Source organism: Orycteropus afer, unplaced genomic scaffold (genome assembly GCF_000298275.1).
Source record: "Orycteropus afer afer isolate SDZICR_OR568_19922 unplaced genomic scaffold, OryAfe1.0 scaffold00083, whole genome shotgun sequence".
NCBI classification, from domain to species: Eukaryota; Metazoa; Chordata; class Mammalia; order Tubulidentata; family Orycteropodidae; genus Orycteropus; species Orycteropus afer.
The window spans coordinates 1762265-1778412 of NW_006921670.1; the positions used below are offsets into that span (position 1 = coordinate 1762265).

The 16148-nt window shown below is 54.5% G+C and overlaps 2 protein-coding genes across 2 annotated transcripts in view; one reads left to right on the forward strand and one right to left on the reverse strand.

The window, feature by feature from the left end:
* POLR2F (RNA polymerase II, I and III subunit F) overlaps positions 1 to 6856 on the forward strand; it is a 15387-nt gene extending 8531 nt beyond the window's left edge. Inside the window, exons 2-5 of the mRNA XM_007941659.2 lie at positions 1018 to 1087; positions 1282 to 1412; positions 6193 to 6264; positions 6766 to 6856. Coding sequence (XP_007939850.1) covers positions 1018 to 1087; positions 1282 to 1412; positions 6193 to 6264; positions 6766 to 6856 — 364 coding nt within the window. The remainder of the gene's footprint in view (positions 1 to 1017; positions 1088 to 1281; positions 1413 to 6192; positions 6265 to 6765) is intronic.
* Positions 6857 to 11824: 4968 nt separating this feature from the next.
* Positions 11825 to 16148, reverse strand: part of SOX10 (SRY-box transcription factor 10) — a 109739-nt gene continuing 105415 nt past the window's right edge. The window contains exons 6-7 of the mRNA XM_007941753.1: positions 14693 to 14961; positions 11825 to 12528 (exon numbers count right to left, since the gene is read on the reverse strand). Coding sequence (XP_007939944.1) covers positions 11825 to 12528; positions 14693 to 14961 — 973 coding nt within the window. The remainder of the gene's footprint in view (positions 12529 to 14692; positions 14962 to 16148) is intronic.

Genomic DNA, 16148 nt, shown 5'->3' on the forward strand with positions numbered 1-16148 from the left:
ATCTGTAGATTTTGTATCATTTCTAATTTTTCATTTATTTTGTCATTTTGTTCTTGTATTGTCTTTGAAATTGTTCTAGGGTTTTCTCTGTGTTTTCCTTAATTTTGTCAGTGTTTTCCTCGATCTGTCTCTCAGTCCATTCAAGGTACCTAAATATAATTCTTTTGAATTCCTTATCAGGGAGTTCCAATGCTGCATCTTCCTCAGGGATGTGTTTTGGGTTTGTGTCCTGGTTCATTGTTTCTCCTGCTTTATCTTGCTTCTTTGTGTGGACTGTGATGCTCTGTTCTCTCCTAGACATTGTGACATTTTTGTGTTTATATTTAATTGGTGATTGTATGTTGGAGTGACTTGGCCATGATTTTCATTTTCTTTGTTTTGTTTGGATGTTATCTATGTAAGCAGGGTACTGTGCTGTGCTCCTCTGTTCACTAGTTGGCAGCACTTATACACTCACCACCTGTCTCCTTTCCCATTGTTAGCCTCCTGTATGCCCCTGTCATCCTTGGCAAATGGAACCTATTCTTAGGTCCCTAGAATCTGAATGGGAATGTTGTCACTTTAAATATCCAAAATTGGCCACTGCTTGTAGACATTGAAAATGGCTGTGCCCTCTGCACAGCAGAAAGTCCACAGCTCAGGTTGTCTCTCCCCTTGCAGTTTCCCTTCCTAGTCATAGGCCACCAGTGCAGTCATCCCTGCAGCTCTTGGTGACCAAAGCTGATCTTTAGGTCAATTTTCAGGTCCCAGCACCACTTGGAAATATTCAGGCTGTTGGTCCTGTCAGAGCAGCTGACAGGCCACTGCTCTGACCGTCTCTGTACTCACTGTTTTCATTCAGGTTTTTTTACTAGATGATGCCTAATCCACTTCTGTATACCTCCTTTCACAGCTCAGGGCTCCAGGATTATCTTCTGTATCTTTGTCCATTGGTTTGTCTTTTCTCTGTTGAAGAGGGTTTGTGTCACTTGTCTGTCTATTCTGTCATCTTACTGGAAGTCCTCTTTTCTTGTACAGTTTTGATGGTGATGACTTTGATGATGTGGAGGAGGATGAAGGGCTCGACGACTTGGAGAATGCCGAGGAGGTCAGTCTTCAGCCTTAGCCTCCCTCCTCTGTACTCAGGGGTTTCCAAGGCCGTACGGAAGCAGACTGCCTCATCTTTCTCCTGTGGAGTGGGTGGTGGGTGTGAACTGCTGCCCTTTTGGTTAGCAGCCAAGTGCTTAACCCCTGCGCCACCAGGGCTCCTTGGTTTTCCTTCTTTTCTGCCTGGATATCCAGGAAGGCCAGGAGAACGTCGAGATCCTGCCCTCTGGGGAGCGACCACAGGCCAACCAGAAGCGGATCACCACACCGTACATGACCAAGTACGAGCGAGCCCGCGTGCTGGGCACCCGGGCCCTCCAGATCGCGTGAGTGTGCGCTCTCTTTCTGTCCTCTCCCAATTCTGCCCAGCCAGGCCCTGGAAACAGACTCTCCCTACACTGAAAAGGTGTCCTTGTGGGCCAAGCTCTGTGCTGGACCCCTGGCCACAGGGAGTTTCCACTTACAGGAAGAAATAGCACCTGGGCATCAAGTGGGAGTAAGGTATGGTCCAGCTCTGTCCCATGGTACGTCCTTGGATTAAGGAATGTAACTGGAAAGGTGAGCAGGAAGCGGTCTGGCAGCCCAGCCAGGCTGTAAGCTCATGGCCAGTGGAGTTGTATGTTGCACCATTCGCACCTGGCCAGTGACACTGCACTTGGTAGATGCTGAACAAACTTGGATGAAGAGCTCTGGTGGTGCAGTATCTTAGGCATCTGACTGCTAATTAGAAGGTTGGTGGTTCAAACCCACCAGCCGCTCCGCAGAAGGAAGATGGGGCAATCTATTTCCATAAAGATTTACTGCTTTGGAAAGATAAGGGAGTCACTATGAGTCAGAATCTACTCAGTGGCAGTGAGTTTGGATTTTTTTGTTTTGTTTGTTTTGGGCCAACTTGGATAGTTTTTGTAAGTTTGAGTTTGGTTCATTGGCACCACCTGGTGGCTGATGTTACTAATCACATCCACTTCCTGACTGGATGTGGACACGTTTAGTTTTGGAGGCCTGGGTTCGACACATTGCTTCAGGTTGCTGTTGGGGATGTGAAGATACTCAGAGACTTCATCTCCCAGCGCCCAGGTGTTAACTGGGAGCTGAGATGGAGCCAGTCACACATCACAAGCACATGCTTGGTGCTGGATTAGTGGATGCTCTCCAACACTCCTGTCTCGAAAGAAATTGGGCCTGTGCACGGCAGGACAGCAGCGTGCCACACTGTTTGAGGGTTTATATTTTGGGAAAGTTTAAGTGGTTATTGAGGGAGGATATCTCATTGCAAAAACCCGTTGCCATTGAATTGATCCCGACTGATAGCAACCCTGTAGCAGAGTAGAACTGCTCTGTAGAGTTTCCAAGGCTGTAATCTTTACAGAAGCAGGCTGCCTCATCTTTCTGCTGCAGAGCAGCTGGTGGATTTGAACTGCTGACCTTTTGGTTAGCAGCCAAACGCCTTAACCACTGTGCCACCAAAGCTCCTTGAAAGAGGGTATGTTGGTAGGTGCCATTGAGTTGGCTCTGACTTATAGTGACCTTATGTACAGAGAAGGGGTATAGAGGAAGTTAAAGTATTAATGTTGTTGTTAGGTGCCGTTGAATCAACTCTGACTCACGGTGACCCTTTGTACAACAGAACAAAACATTGCCCGGTCTTGCACCAGTTAGGAAGTATTAATACACTTTATTAAATCATAATATGATGGTAGCTCACATTTGTCTCTTTCATAATACCTTTGTTATTGCATGAGAGGTGTTGCAGTTAGGAACATGTGGGGTTCAAATCTTGGCTTTGCCACTTACAAGCTGTGTGACTTTTAGTAAGTTGCTAACCTGCCTGTGCCTTAGAATTAGAAATAAAAACAGTACCTTCCTCAAATGAGACTGTAAAGTATTTAACGTACCCTGTACAGAGAGGATATGTTGTTGTTAGGTCCTGTCCAGTTGGTTCCAACTGATAGCGACCCTGAGTAAAACAGCAAAACACTGCCTGGTCCTGCACCCTTCTCCTAAGTGTTGCTATGCTTGAGCCCATTGTTGCAGCCATCTGGTAGTTAAGGTTACGTGTCACCTTGGCTGGGCCTGGTTTTGAGTGGCTGGGCAGCTGGATGTAGTTATTCCCTATGATGGGATTGGTAATCAGCTCCATGGTAGAATCTACTGGAGCAGCTGAGCAGCTGCTAAGGGATGTGGTCTGCTTCCAGCATATAAGGAGAGGTTTTGAGAAAGGTCTCTGCAGCTTTTTGGCATGCTTGGACCCTACCTGTAGCCAAGTCTTCATTCAGTAGCCTGCTATGTTTCCTGTCGATCTTGAGACTATCTCTGGACTTGAACTAGTGGCCTGCCATGTAGTTTGGTAATCTTGAGACTGTGCCATTTTTTTTGTTGACCTTGGGTTTGCCATCCTCAGCAGCCAGCAGCTGCCCGAGTTAAGAGATGCCTTCAGCTCCATTGGGCTGGGAGCAAGAAGCAGAGCTGAAGCCCAGGGTTGAGGGGCTTTCACCCAGCCCCTAGAGCTTGGTACTTTGGACTCAGACTTCTAGCCTCCTAAACTGTAAGAGAATAAACTCCTGTTTGTTAAAGCCACATATTGGTGGTATTTTCTGTTAGAGTGACATGAGAGAGCCAAAGCAAGCCACTGTGTCAGTCCATCTCATTGAGGGTCTTCCTCTTTTTCACAGACCCTCTACTTTACCAGGCATGATGTCCTTCTCCAGGGACTGGTCCCTTCTGACAACATGACCAAAGTATGAGAGATGAAGTTTGGCCATTCTCCTTTCCAAAGAATATTCTGTCTCTACTTCCTCCAACACAGATTTGTTTGTTCTTCTAGCAGTCCATGGAACCTTCAACATTTTTCGCCAACACTGCAATTCAAATGCATCAATTCTGTGGTCTTCCTTATCTACTATTCAGCTCTTAAGTGCATATGAAGCTATTGAAAATACCATGGGTCAGGTGCACCTTAGTCTTCAAAGTGACATCTTTGCCTTTTTTAATTTTTTCAGTTTTTTTAAAATTTAATTATGATTTGGGTGAAAATTTACAGAGCAAATTCATTTACCATATGGCAGTTCATACACGTGTTGTTTCATGACATTGACTGTAATTCCCCACAGTGCAACAGCTGTCTTTCCGCTTCCTCCCTGTAGAACATCTTTGCTCTTAAACACTTTAAAGGGGTCTTTCACAGCAGATTTGCCAAGTGCAGTGTGTCATATGATTTCTTGACTGCTGCTTCCATGGAGGTTGATTCTGGGTCCAAGTAAAATGAAATCCTTGACAACCTCAGTCTTCTCTCCTTTTATCGGGATGTTGCTTAGTGGTCCAGTAGTGATGATGTTTGCTTTCTTGATGTTGAGGTGTAATCCATACTGAAGGCTGTAGTCTTTGATCTCCTTTAGTAAGTGCTTTAGGTCCTCTTCACTCTGAGCAAGCAAAGTTGTGTCATCTGCGTGTCACAGATTGTTAATGAGTCTTCCTTCAATCCTGATGCCACATTCTTCTTCATGTAATCCAGCCTCTCTGGTTATTTGCTCAGCATACAGACTGAATAAGTATGGTGAAACGATACAACCCTGACACACCTTTCCTGATTGTAAACAACATGGTTCTGTTCAAATGACAGCCTCTTGGCCTATGTGCAGGTTCCTCATGAGCACAATTAAGTGTTCTGGAACTCCCACGGGGAAGTTAAATACGTGGTCTCTGCCTTTGGAGAATTTTCAGGCTTTTGGGAATGATAGAAATCAAAATATTAATAATAAGAGGTAATGAGTTTGGCGTGAACCAGTGCTTCTCGACTGGCTTATTACCAGCATCACCTGTGGGGCTTTGCAGCTGTAGAGTCTCAGGCCCATTCACCTCTATTTTTAGCAAGTGCTCCTATTACTTCTGATGATTTGCCAGGTTTGGGGTCCATTAGTGTAAACTTGAGCTGGAGAAATGAAGGGCGCCTCCCTAGAGGAGGTGTTTGTGGAGCATCGGACCAAGCAGGGCCTGTGTGCTGAGCTCCCCCCATGGTGGGCCAGATGTCTGTTGTGGAAAACATCTGACATGTAGTGACAGCGTGGTGGGACAGGTGCCAAGAGAAACATGTGCCAAGTGAGTGCGGGCATTGAGGACTCGGCACAAGATTTCTGGGTAGATGCACTGGAGCCTCTCCCACGCTTGTAGGAGAGGAGACGCTTGTAAGAGGACATACGGGGAAATGGCCGGATGTGCCCAGGGAGCCATGTCGTTTGGTTTGGCTGGAACAAGGGGTATGTGTAGTGGGGTAGCATGAGAAGATGCGAGAAAGGTGGGCATGAGCAGGTTGCGTTCTGGCCTGATGGCCATGGGTGTCGTGGAAGGATTGTAGGCACTGTGGAGGCAGCCAGGCTAGGGATGCGAGACCACCGAGGGTTCGTTGCTACAAGCCAGGAGGGGAATGAGGAGAGCTGGGTGCTGCTGAAGGCTGGCTTCTCGGTGTGGCTGCACGTGCTGCCCCTCCTGTCTGGGACACTCTGCCTTGGCTTCTGGGCCCCAGAGTCTGTGACAGGCCCTGGGGCGCTCACATCACGGATGTCACGTGGGGAAATGATGATAGCTGACTTTTGTCACTCTCACAGCACCTTTGTCATTGTGTGGGAGCTGGAGCATGTGGGGTTCCCACTTTGGCTTTGCCACTTACTGACTTTGTGACCTTGGGCCAGTTGCTGACCTGCCTGTGCCTTAGCAGTAGAGATGAAAGTGATGCGTTCCTCAAGTGCGCAGTGATGTGAAGCACGGGGAAGTGCCTGCAGCATCTGGTAAACACTAGCCTGCTGGCGGGCAGGCAGGGCAGGGCTTGCTTTCTCTGTTACCAAGTGAGGGTGCTGAGAGCTGGGGAGAAATTAACTGAATTGACTTGAAATGAAGAATTGAACTCTGTCCCCCACCCTGCTGCCCTCACGGTGGCTGGTGTGTGGCAGTGCCTCTGCACTGCACCCCTCCCATGCCCACCTAGCTGGGAGGTGCCCTTTCCAGGTGAGGGCTGGGATGCCCACCCCCCTTTGTGAAGTGACCCACCCTCACTTTTTGTGGGCCTTGTCCCAGTATTGGCAGTCTCCCTAACAATTATCCCTGTACCCACAGGATGTGCGCTCCTGTGATGGTGGAACTGGAAGGGGAGACGGACCCCTTGCTCATCGCCATGAAGGAGCTCAAGTAAGTCACCCAGACCATGGCTCCCTATTCCAGGGCCTGGGGGGTACCTTGGGGGTCCTCTTCACCCTCCATGTGCTGGCTGGAGAGAGTGGTGCTTGTTCTAAAGATCCTTAGTTCATTCAGGATTAGCCCACGCGAGGAAGGAGGGTCAGGTGAAGGGGCGGTGTTGCTGAGCCAGGCCCTCCTCTGACCATCGGGATGGACCTGTTCCCCACTGCGGGGGCCTTCACCATCGGGATGGACCTGTTCCCCACTGCGGGGGCCTTCCCTTCTTCCAACTGCCATTGGTGGCAGAGCCTTCCAGACTCACTGTCGCCTGTCCCCCACTCGGAGGACAGGGACTTCCTTCTTACTTTAAATCCTTTCCTGTGGAGTACACTCATCTGTCCCACCACGATGCTCCTTAGAGCTGCTCTTCCCCCACGCCCCACACGATCTGTCCCTTCTGCTGCCGAGGGGGGGTCGCCAGCCCTCATGTACTGTGACTTCTCCCCACCGCAGGGCCCGAAAGATCCCCATCATCATCCGTCGCTACCTGCCAGACGGCAGCTATGAAGACTGGGGGGTGGACGAGCTCATCATCACCGACTGAGCTGGAGCAGCCTTCCTGTCCCTGCCCCACCCTCAGTCTCTACTCTGTTCATTACACGTGTAAATAGTAAAGTATTCCGTTTTCGAGCCTGTCCATCTCCACCTGTCTGTGACCGCTGCCTCCCTGTCACTGCCTGGCTGCCTGGAGCACGATCTGTCCCACTGGCCCTGTGACTGTCAGCCCTTTAAGATCCACCTGGGGCTCTTGCCCCTGTGGACCCCACCCCTCCCTCCATCTCCTGGTTCACCAGCAAAGGCTGCTGCAGGGGAGATACCTCAGCTGCCTTCCCCGCAGACAGACCAGCCTTTGTGCCCAGGGAGCTGGTTGCCACGGAAACCCCCAGTTTCCTCTCCAGTGGGGACTGGCTGCAGGGGCTTCTCCCTTCTCAGGAGTATCACAGAGCAGGTCTCATCAAGCCACCCATTGTTTCCTGAGGACCTGCCTCGAGCCTCTTATCATGAGCTCGGATCCCCTTTCAGGAGCAGTGCCCCAGCAGGAAGCGTGGGGACGCAGCCATCTCCCGCCTCCCCAGGCAGAGCCTTGCTGGGCAAGTCTGCAGCTGGAGCAGGCCTGGGGCACCTGCCTGCCTCTGCCCCCTCTGTCCTCACTGCTGCTCAGGCCACTGCCCACACACACGTCGTCCTCCAGGCCCTCTGGTCAGCCACACCCACACCCTCTCCTCCCCGCCTTCCCCCTCACCCTGTGCTCTGAGGCTTTGACTGGGATGGGTGCCAGGATGGCAGTGGGCAGGAAGGCCTCCTGGGGTCGAGGTCTGGACTGAATCAGGGCTGGCACTCCCTTCCCTCGGCCTTGGGGGACCAGCATTGGGTGCTCATGGGGCCTGTTTTTCACCCTGTTCACCTGACCTGAGGTAAGACCAATCAGGAACGAGCAGATACTGATGCCACCAGAGCCTGAGGGGAGAGCTGGCTCCCTGAGTGGTCCAGCCTTGGCCTTCACTGCCATCCGCCCCCTTCCAGGGCTGAGCAAGCCGAGGTGTGCCCTGGACAGGGTGGGAGTGAGGAGCACCCACACGGAGTGTTGGGGTGCTCTCTGGTCTGGAGAAGGGTTAATTCAGGGAGCAGTGGCCTCATACCCCTTCCACCTCCTCCAGGCCTGTGGAATCCTTTAATCAAGTTGGATGCTGAAATTTCAGCTCTGAAATACCGCCTTTGTGCTGGCATCCAGGCAGCCGCCCCAGAGCACGGGGGTCACTGTCTCGGCCCCATTTCTCTAAATGGCCTCTTTGTTTCCTGCTGGGCCGCTCAGTATCAGATGTGATTAAAGGGAGGTGGGGTTGGGGCAGAGGAGGAGAGAAGGGACTGGGGAGGGAATGGGATTAACCCCAGGGCCAGGGTGTGGGGGAGACAAGAAAGGGATGTCCCCCTGCCGCCCTTCAGGGAGCCCCTCGCCACTCAGCTGGCCAGGCCTGAGCTTAGACTTGAGGCCCACATCACCTGCCACCACTATGGGGTCTGTTGTAGGGTGTGGGCATCGTCTCTCCAGAAACACCTGGTCCCTTCTCTCCTTACAAGAGGAGGTGCTGTTAATTACGACTCGGCACATCCAGACCCTTTGCGTTCAGTGATGAGAGAGCATCCCAGGTCTTCTGACTCCCCAGGGTCAGTCTCCGAGTCAGTCCGGGTTGCAGGGTCCTGGCAGGTAGTGTCTTGATGTCGCCCTCACCCCGCCCCCTTCTCCCTGCCAGTGCCAGGGCTGCTGTCCCACCAGCAGGAGCAGCGGGCAGGCTGGAGATGGGCACGTTCTGCTTTTCAATAAAGGAGAAAGGGTGGGTGTAAAAATCATGAACGTGTCAAGTAGGTACCGGTTGATCTGTAAAAGTCTAGAATAGGTTTGAGAAGCACTTTGAAAGCACTTAGTACAGGAGACCTTGGGAGCTAGCAGAGGGTCTCTCAGACTCAGCGTCACCAAAGGAACCGAATTCCCTTCTGCTGGTTACTGCTCTTGCAGATCGGGGAAGTCACAGAGTGTATCTTTTAGCAAGGTGCTGGTAATCTTTCCACACAGGTCTGATGGCAAACTGTCCACGACACGGTGGTAGGGTGATGGATTCGGAGCTGATTAGACAGTTTTCCCTCAGAACATGGGGTACATGTAGTGGGGTAGATAGATACAGAAATGATGGAAGGAGGGGTTCCGTGGGGTGCACACATCCCTCTTCGTTTAGCACCTTGGATGAGAACTCTCGTTTACAGGTCCATAGAGATAATAAGTTGGCTCCAGAATTCCAAAAGCTCAAATATCGGTGGGAAAACGGGACAAATCCAACAAGGTGGCATCTGCTGAAGATCCGCATAAAATCCTGCAGTTTGCTACTGAAAAATTAACAGCTTAGTTTGGGGCGGTCTGACCTCGCGGCAGGTGCCCTGTAGGTGGGCAGGGGTTTGCCCTTACTGCCAGGCTTGACGGAAGCCTGCAGGTTTGGGGAGGTTGCCCGAAGAGCTCGTGTGGTCTGGCTTCCAGATCAAGGGAGTCTGGCCGCCTGGGAGGACTGAACGAGCTCTTGGTGTCCCCCTGCCCCAGTCCTGACTAGGTGGTGAGGGGCTGGAGACCCCAGATGGGACAGAGAAGGGGGCAGGGGCTGCACCCGCTCTGGCTCTGAAAGCCGCCGCCCCAGGTGAAAAGCAGGTGAAAAAGCAGCTCCTGTCAAGTTGGCTCCCACTCCTGGCCACCCCACGTGTGTCACAGTGGGACTGTGCTCCACAGGGTTTCCAGTGGCTGATTTTCAGAAGCAGAGTGTCAGGCCGTTTCTTCCGAGGTGCCTCCAGGAGGTCTCGAACTAACTGAAAGGTGAGCCCAAGTGTGTTAACTGTGTATCACCCAGGGACTTGCCTGGGGGACGCTGAGGAAATGGGAGCTCCCACTGTATGAACAAACAGATACTGGGTGTAGGGAAAAACTTCCAAGCACCAGAGCTGTCAATGGGGCAGGACCACAAAGACCTTGCCGTGTCCCAGGGGCTGTGTGCCAGTGAGGTGTGTGTGAGTGGGGGGCTCCTGGCCCCTGGCACAGATTGGACTTCTGCCAAGGAAAAGACTACTGGGAGGTAAGCCCTCAAGGGCAGACTGTATGTCTGATCCCATGGTCTTGGTTTAGAAACGGGCAGCACTGTGAGGACTCAGCTAGATCCCAAATGGACCAATACGTGTATGTATGTGTGTGTTGAATGTGGCAAGTTGAGGGGTACAGCAAGAGAAGGCCCAGGCCTGCTGAATCTAGACGTCAGACTTCACCCACAACCTCTCAACAATTTTTTCCCATTTGCCACCAAGTCGATTCCAACTCCCAGCAGCTCCACAGGTGTCAGAGAACTGTGCTTCATGGGGTTTTTAATGACTCAGTTTTCAAGGCACCCTGGGTGGACTCGAACATCCAGCCTTCCAGTTAGCAGCCAAGCACATTAACCATTTGCACCATCCAGGACCTCCCTCCCTTGAGTTTTTTGTCCAGCCTCTCTGCTGGGTGAACAGGGGGGCTGTTGGCGAGGTGTTCTCGTGAATTGCAGCTTGAGCCCCTGCTCAGCAGGATACCCATCTGACAGCTCAGCCCCTGAGCACAGACTGACCTCCCTGGGACACAACCTAACCCACTCCACTGCCCCCACCTTGTTAGAGGAGACCTTTGGGTTTTCTGTGCTTTTCCTTTCCACCTTAGATCCTTCCAGAGAGCATTCGAGGAAGCACAGGTACAGGGATAAGAGACCAAGAGACAGGCCAGGCCAGGCCCACCAGGCAGGTGACTGGAGCCTTTACTTTTATTATGTGGAATGCGTAATGCAGAGTTAATAGGGGCTGGAGTAGCTGGAAGAGGGGAGGCGGCTACTGAGATAAATAAGAGGGGGCAGTAAATGAGTTACATGGGGAGCAGGGCTGGAGAGCAGGCAAGTAGGGGCAGATACAGCTACATACTTTATTCAAATACCACTGGGGGGCAAAGGGCAAAAGGCAAGGGCAGGACGGACGTGTCGGGAGTTTAGTGTCTTCAGCCTGCTGCCAGCCACCTGGGTGCTGAGGCCTGCGCCTCCCCCTGGATCCCAGGGTTTGGCCTGAGCAGCTAGGATCCTGGAAGTTCAGGGAGTTGGGGCCGACAGCAGGGACCAGAGAGCCTGGCGAGGGATGAAGGCCATTGGGACAAAAGCCTGGGGAGGAAGCTCTGTGAATTGTCTCTGAATGCTTTTCTGAGCCCCTGCCTCACCTCCTGGGAGGCGCCCCAAGGCCTGGAAGGCTGGCCTGGAGGAGGACTGGGACTCCTGTTCGCCATCAGGCAAAGAATGAGGTTACTGGCACAGAAGTGGATCGGGGGGGGGGGGGGGGGCTCTGTGTCAACTCCTTCCTGTGTTCAGGAGGGGAGGGATCTAGGAGGGGAGGTGGAGAACCCCTACTGAGTCCCCAGCCCCCTCATACCCCATGAGGCTGTTCTGAGCTGTCCTGGCCCCCGAGTGCAGACAGAGCCAGCTGCTGGCACTGACGTGGTTTCTGGTTGGCCTGGCCCCTAGGTGCTGTGGCACAGAGTCGTGTCAGGCCCCTCGCTCCCCGTGAGAGGAAACACGTGCCCAGGAGTGGCAAAGCCTCTAGTTCCCGTCCAACCCTGGATGCCCCTCTTCCCTGAGGAGGGTGAGCGGGTCCTTCTCAGGTCCTGGGGTCAAGGGTCATTCCTGGGGGAAGGTGCAGTCCCTCATCTTTCAGTCTAGGGGCACCAATCAACCTCCCTCTCCTCGGCCCAGCCTAGCGGCCCAGGACGTTGCCCAGGCTGGAGCCTGGGTGGAACGGGTGGGGTCATGGAGGGTGGCACACCCAACAGAAAGCCTTCCCTCAGCCGTCAGCCTCTGTGGCCTCCCCCATGGCTGCCACCAGGCCCGAGATGGGCAAGGAACGGGGAGCAAAGGTTGGGGAGGGGGTGCGGTACCCAGGAGGGGCCCAGGAGGGTGTGGTGGTGACAGGGCCCCCTTTAAGGCCGGGACAGCGTCGTGTATACTGGCTGCTCCCAGTGTGTGGGGCTGTGGGACTGCGGCCCTGAGGGGCTAGGGTCAGAGATGGCTGTGTAGAGGGGCCGCTGAGAGGGACCCATGTAAGAGAAGGCCGAGTAGAGGCCAGAGGCCTGGCCTGAGTGGCCATAGTAGGGTCCTGAGGGCTGATGGTCAGAGTAGTCAAACTGAGGGCGGGAGATGGAGGGGAAGGCGGAGCCGTAGTGGGGCAGGCTGAGGGAGGTGTAGGCAATCTGGGAGGTGGATGGCTGGTCGGTGTAGTGTGGGGGCCCCTGGGGCCCTGTGGTCTCCGTCTTCACCTGGGTTTTGGCATCCACACCAGGTGGCGAGACCGTGGGCAGAGCCACACTTGGTGGCTTGGAGATCCAGGCAGAGTGTCCACTGGCCACAGCCAGGGCGCTGCCCAGCCCATAGCCGGCAGCCGAGTAGCTGCCCACGTGGCCTGGGTGCCCGTTGGGCGGCAGGTACTGGTCCAACTCAGCCACGTCGAAGGTCTCCATGTTGGACATTACCTCGTGGCTGATCTCACCAATGTCCACGTTGCCAAAGTCGATGTGGGGCTTCCCGCCCTCCCCCAGGGAGCGCCCATCCCTCTTGGGGTCTGCCTTGCCTGACTGCAGCTCTGTCTTTGGGGTGGTTGGAGGGGTCGGTGGGCCATGGCTCTGGCCTGGGTGGGAGAGGATCGAGAGAGAGAGAGAGAAAGGGGGAGACAAAGTCAGGAGGCATACGGCACAAGTGGATCCCCAGTTCCCCAGTGGTTCCCCTTCAGGTCTGACGACCATGTGAACTTGCACATTTTGATGACATGAGCTGCATTTGCTTATAGAAGAGTCTTAGGGTGGTCCTAGTCGCTTATAAAATTCCCGCTGTTAGGGACGGGTCCTGTTTTCACCGGTGCAGGGATCCTTTCTGTCACCATCTTCTGGAGAGCCCTGCTGCATTGTGGAGACCACTTCCTGGTGGGAAGTTCTTCTGCAGATCCCCTGGAGCCAGCTCTCCGGCTACTCTGTCCTCCATGCCTCCTTAGCTGCGCAGGCCCGCTGTGGCCTGGCCCATGGGGTAAGGGGCTTCCCTACTCTGCTGCTCCCCGGGCCTCAGCTGGTTGCTGTCCTCACCGAGCCTCACGTGCCTGCATCATTCTTGCCTCCTGTCTCACTGTTGCTGGCCTGCCGGGGCCCTGCCTCTCCGCTCCAGCCCTGCTTCCCAGGCTCAGTTCCAGCTCCTCTCACTCTAGTCCCTGACCATGGCCCAGCTCTGAGCATGGCCCAGCTCTGCGTCGCTGCTGTGTGGCCACCATAGGGGAGCACTCAGGGAGCTGACTCGCTCCATCCCTGCCCCTTCACCGCTCACGTTGTCATTCACTTCTTCAGCAAACACATGCTAATGCCCCACACTAGGCACTGGGCCAGGTGCTAGGCACACAACCTAAATAAAATGGGTTCCTGTCTTCAAAAGCTTGTGGTTTATGGGGCGACCCACACACCCATACACATCAAAAGGGCTGTGATGATGGTTATGCAAGGTCTCGGGGACACAAGAGTGGGCTGTACCCACTCTGTCTTGGGGGCTTGGGGAAGGTCTAACAGATGAGGGGTGTGTGAACTTGAAGCCTTGCGGGTGAGAGAAAGCCCATGGCCCCCGTGGTGGTTCTGTACATGGCTGGCTGGTGTGCGTGTGTGTATGTGTGTGTGTGTGTGTGTGTCCCTGAAGCTCTGACGCTTCAGAGGCTGTGTGTGGGAGGGATGGCTGGCCTGGGGATCCCGTCACAGAGAGAGCACACCCACCATCTTGTGAGGCCAGGAGCTTCTTGAAGGCAGGCCTACACCTTCTCCATCACACCAGTGGCAGTGCCGAGTCCTGCACTGGTCAAGGCCATGGACAGATCTTCTGGGGTTTGAATACTGGCTCTGTCACTTGTGTGTGACCCTGGACAAACCTGTCTTCTCTTAACCAGTTTCCTTGCCGGTCAAACAGGTAATAGTGACCAGCCAGGGTTACTGGGAGCCCTCCGTGGCCAGAGTTGGGCAGGCCGATGGATGTTTGTGGAGAACCTGACTGGGTGGATGGACAGATGAAAGGCTCCTCCCTAGTGGTCATGTCACCTCGGGATCTCACCTGGGACCTTGCTCTCATTCCTGCTTTTCCCTCTACAAGCTTGTTGAAGGAGGGCCCTTGGCGTCCCGGGTTTATATGCCTAGCACCTCCTCCAGGGCCTGGCCCATAGCAGGTGCTCAGAATGTGTCTTCTGAAGGCAACGGAGCCCTGCTCAGCGTGCCCTCCCTGAGCTCAGCATGCTCCCACACGGCAAGTTACTCTCAGTCCCATCCTCTGTAATATGAGGGGAGAAGCTCGCTCCTCTTCACACTGTTCACACAGGCATCCACACACATACGGCAATTACCACAGTTCCTGGCACCCAGCAGGGCTTGGTCTCTGTTAACTGTCACTATCATTAATGAGAATGAAACGATTGCCTGTCTGCCCACCTGTGGCAGGGGTTCAACGTCACATGCCACGTCTCCCGGTCGGACTGGGAGGTGAACCAGAGGCAGTGGACTCTTCCCCTCATTTCTCAAAATTGTCCTGACCCCCCTTCCTTGTGACCACCTCAGGCCTCTCACCCCACGGCCCCCACAGCCTCCCCTGCCCTCTTCGCCCTGCACCAGGGCCACCTTGCCCAACTGTCTCCCCAGCACCTGAGACCCCACTAAGCCCTCTCCAGGACCCAGAGCTGCATGAGCATCCAGTCACCCAGCCCTCTCTCCCTCCACGGCCCAGGCTCACCCCCCAGGCCTGCCACCAGCCCCAGGCAGCTCCCTCGCCACACCTACCTGAGGGGTGCTCAGGGTTCCCATCTGACATTGGGGAGCCCTCTCCTGGGTGCCGGTGGTCCAGGTGGGCACTCTTGTAGTGGGCCTGGATGGCGGCTGCCCCGCCCTGCTCGACCTCCCCGCCTGGGCACTCGGCCTCCCCCTGGGCCGCCTTCCCGTTCTTCCGCCGCCGGGGCTGGTACTTGTAGTCGGGGTGATCTTTCTTGTGCTGCATACGGAGTCGCTCGGCCTCCTCAATGAAGGGGCGTTTGTCGCTCTCGTTCAACAGCCTGGGTGGGGGGACAGGGAAGACCACACGGGATGGCATGAATGCCAGAGCCCCCAGGCTGGCTTGGGGGCAGGCCTGGGGTGGCCACCAAGCCCTCTGTTTTATGGACTGGAAGCTGTGAGGCTCTGAGGGCTGAGATCTGTGTCCCCACCTCTCTCGGGGGCTGGAGTGAGAGAGGGGTTGGCCTGCTGGTATTGAGTTAGAAGTAGAATGGCAGTCACAAGGGGTGGTTTCAGTTTAAGGAAAGGAAAAACTCCAGTCACTGAAGTTGTCTGAAGGTGGAATGAGCTGCCTTGTTAGGGGGTGAGCTCTCTGGAACTGGAGGCATACAAGCAGAGAGCATGGTGTGGGGGGAAGAGCCTGGCCTTCAGGAAGGACTGGGTTTGAACCCAGGCTCTGCTATTTCCCTGCTGTGTGGTCTTGGGCAATTTAGTTCTCTGAGCCTCAGTTCATCTAGAAAATGAGGGTGGTGGTACCCACTCCACTGGGGCCGGGAGTGCGGGTGAAATGATGGCTGGAAAGCCTGGGCCTGGCTACCCCTCCTTTAAACAGGTCCTATTCTAATGTTGCTTGGCCCAGGGGGATGGACAGGAGGACCTAGAGGTGGGTCCCATCAACTCTGGGATACTGATTTTGTGAATTCCAATGTTCCAGAGCCCCCTTCACCATGGGGGGCACAGCGTTCTGGGGGAGATCATGCATCCTCCTTCAGGAGCTGATGAGGGTAGAGGAAGCTAGACTTTCTTCCCTGACCCTGGGACAGGGGCAGACAGACCCTCTCCTCCCTAAAGGCCAGCCTGAGGAGGGCCGTCCTGAAGGCAGCGGCCCCGCCCATGATCCCAGCCTCAGGAATGTGGAGGAGGTGTTCCAGGCTTGGCTGGCCCAGCATGAGGAGGCAGGATGGGTACCCTGCAGAGAAGGCTGATGGGAGTGGGACAGCTCCTGTCTGAAAGACTAGACTCAGGCTGCTAGATGCCAGGGAGAGAGAGTCCACCAGTCTGTCCGTCTGCCCAGAGGGCCTCTCCCCAGCTGCCCCCACTCCTCACCCCCCAGTGGGTGCTGCCTTCTCCCAGGCAGCAGACGGCAGAGCCCTCCTAGCCTGGCATGGGAGGGGGTGGCCACACCAGGCACCTCCGAGCGGCAGCAGCATTCCTCTGCGGCTTAGCCTCCACGCCACCCCCTCCAGAA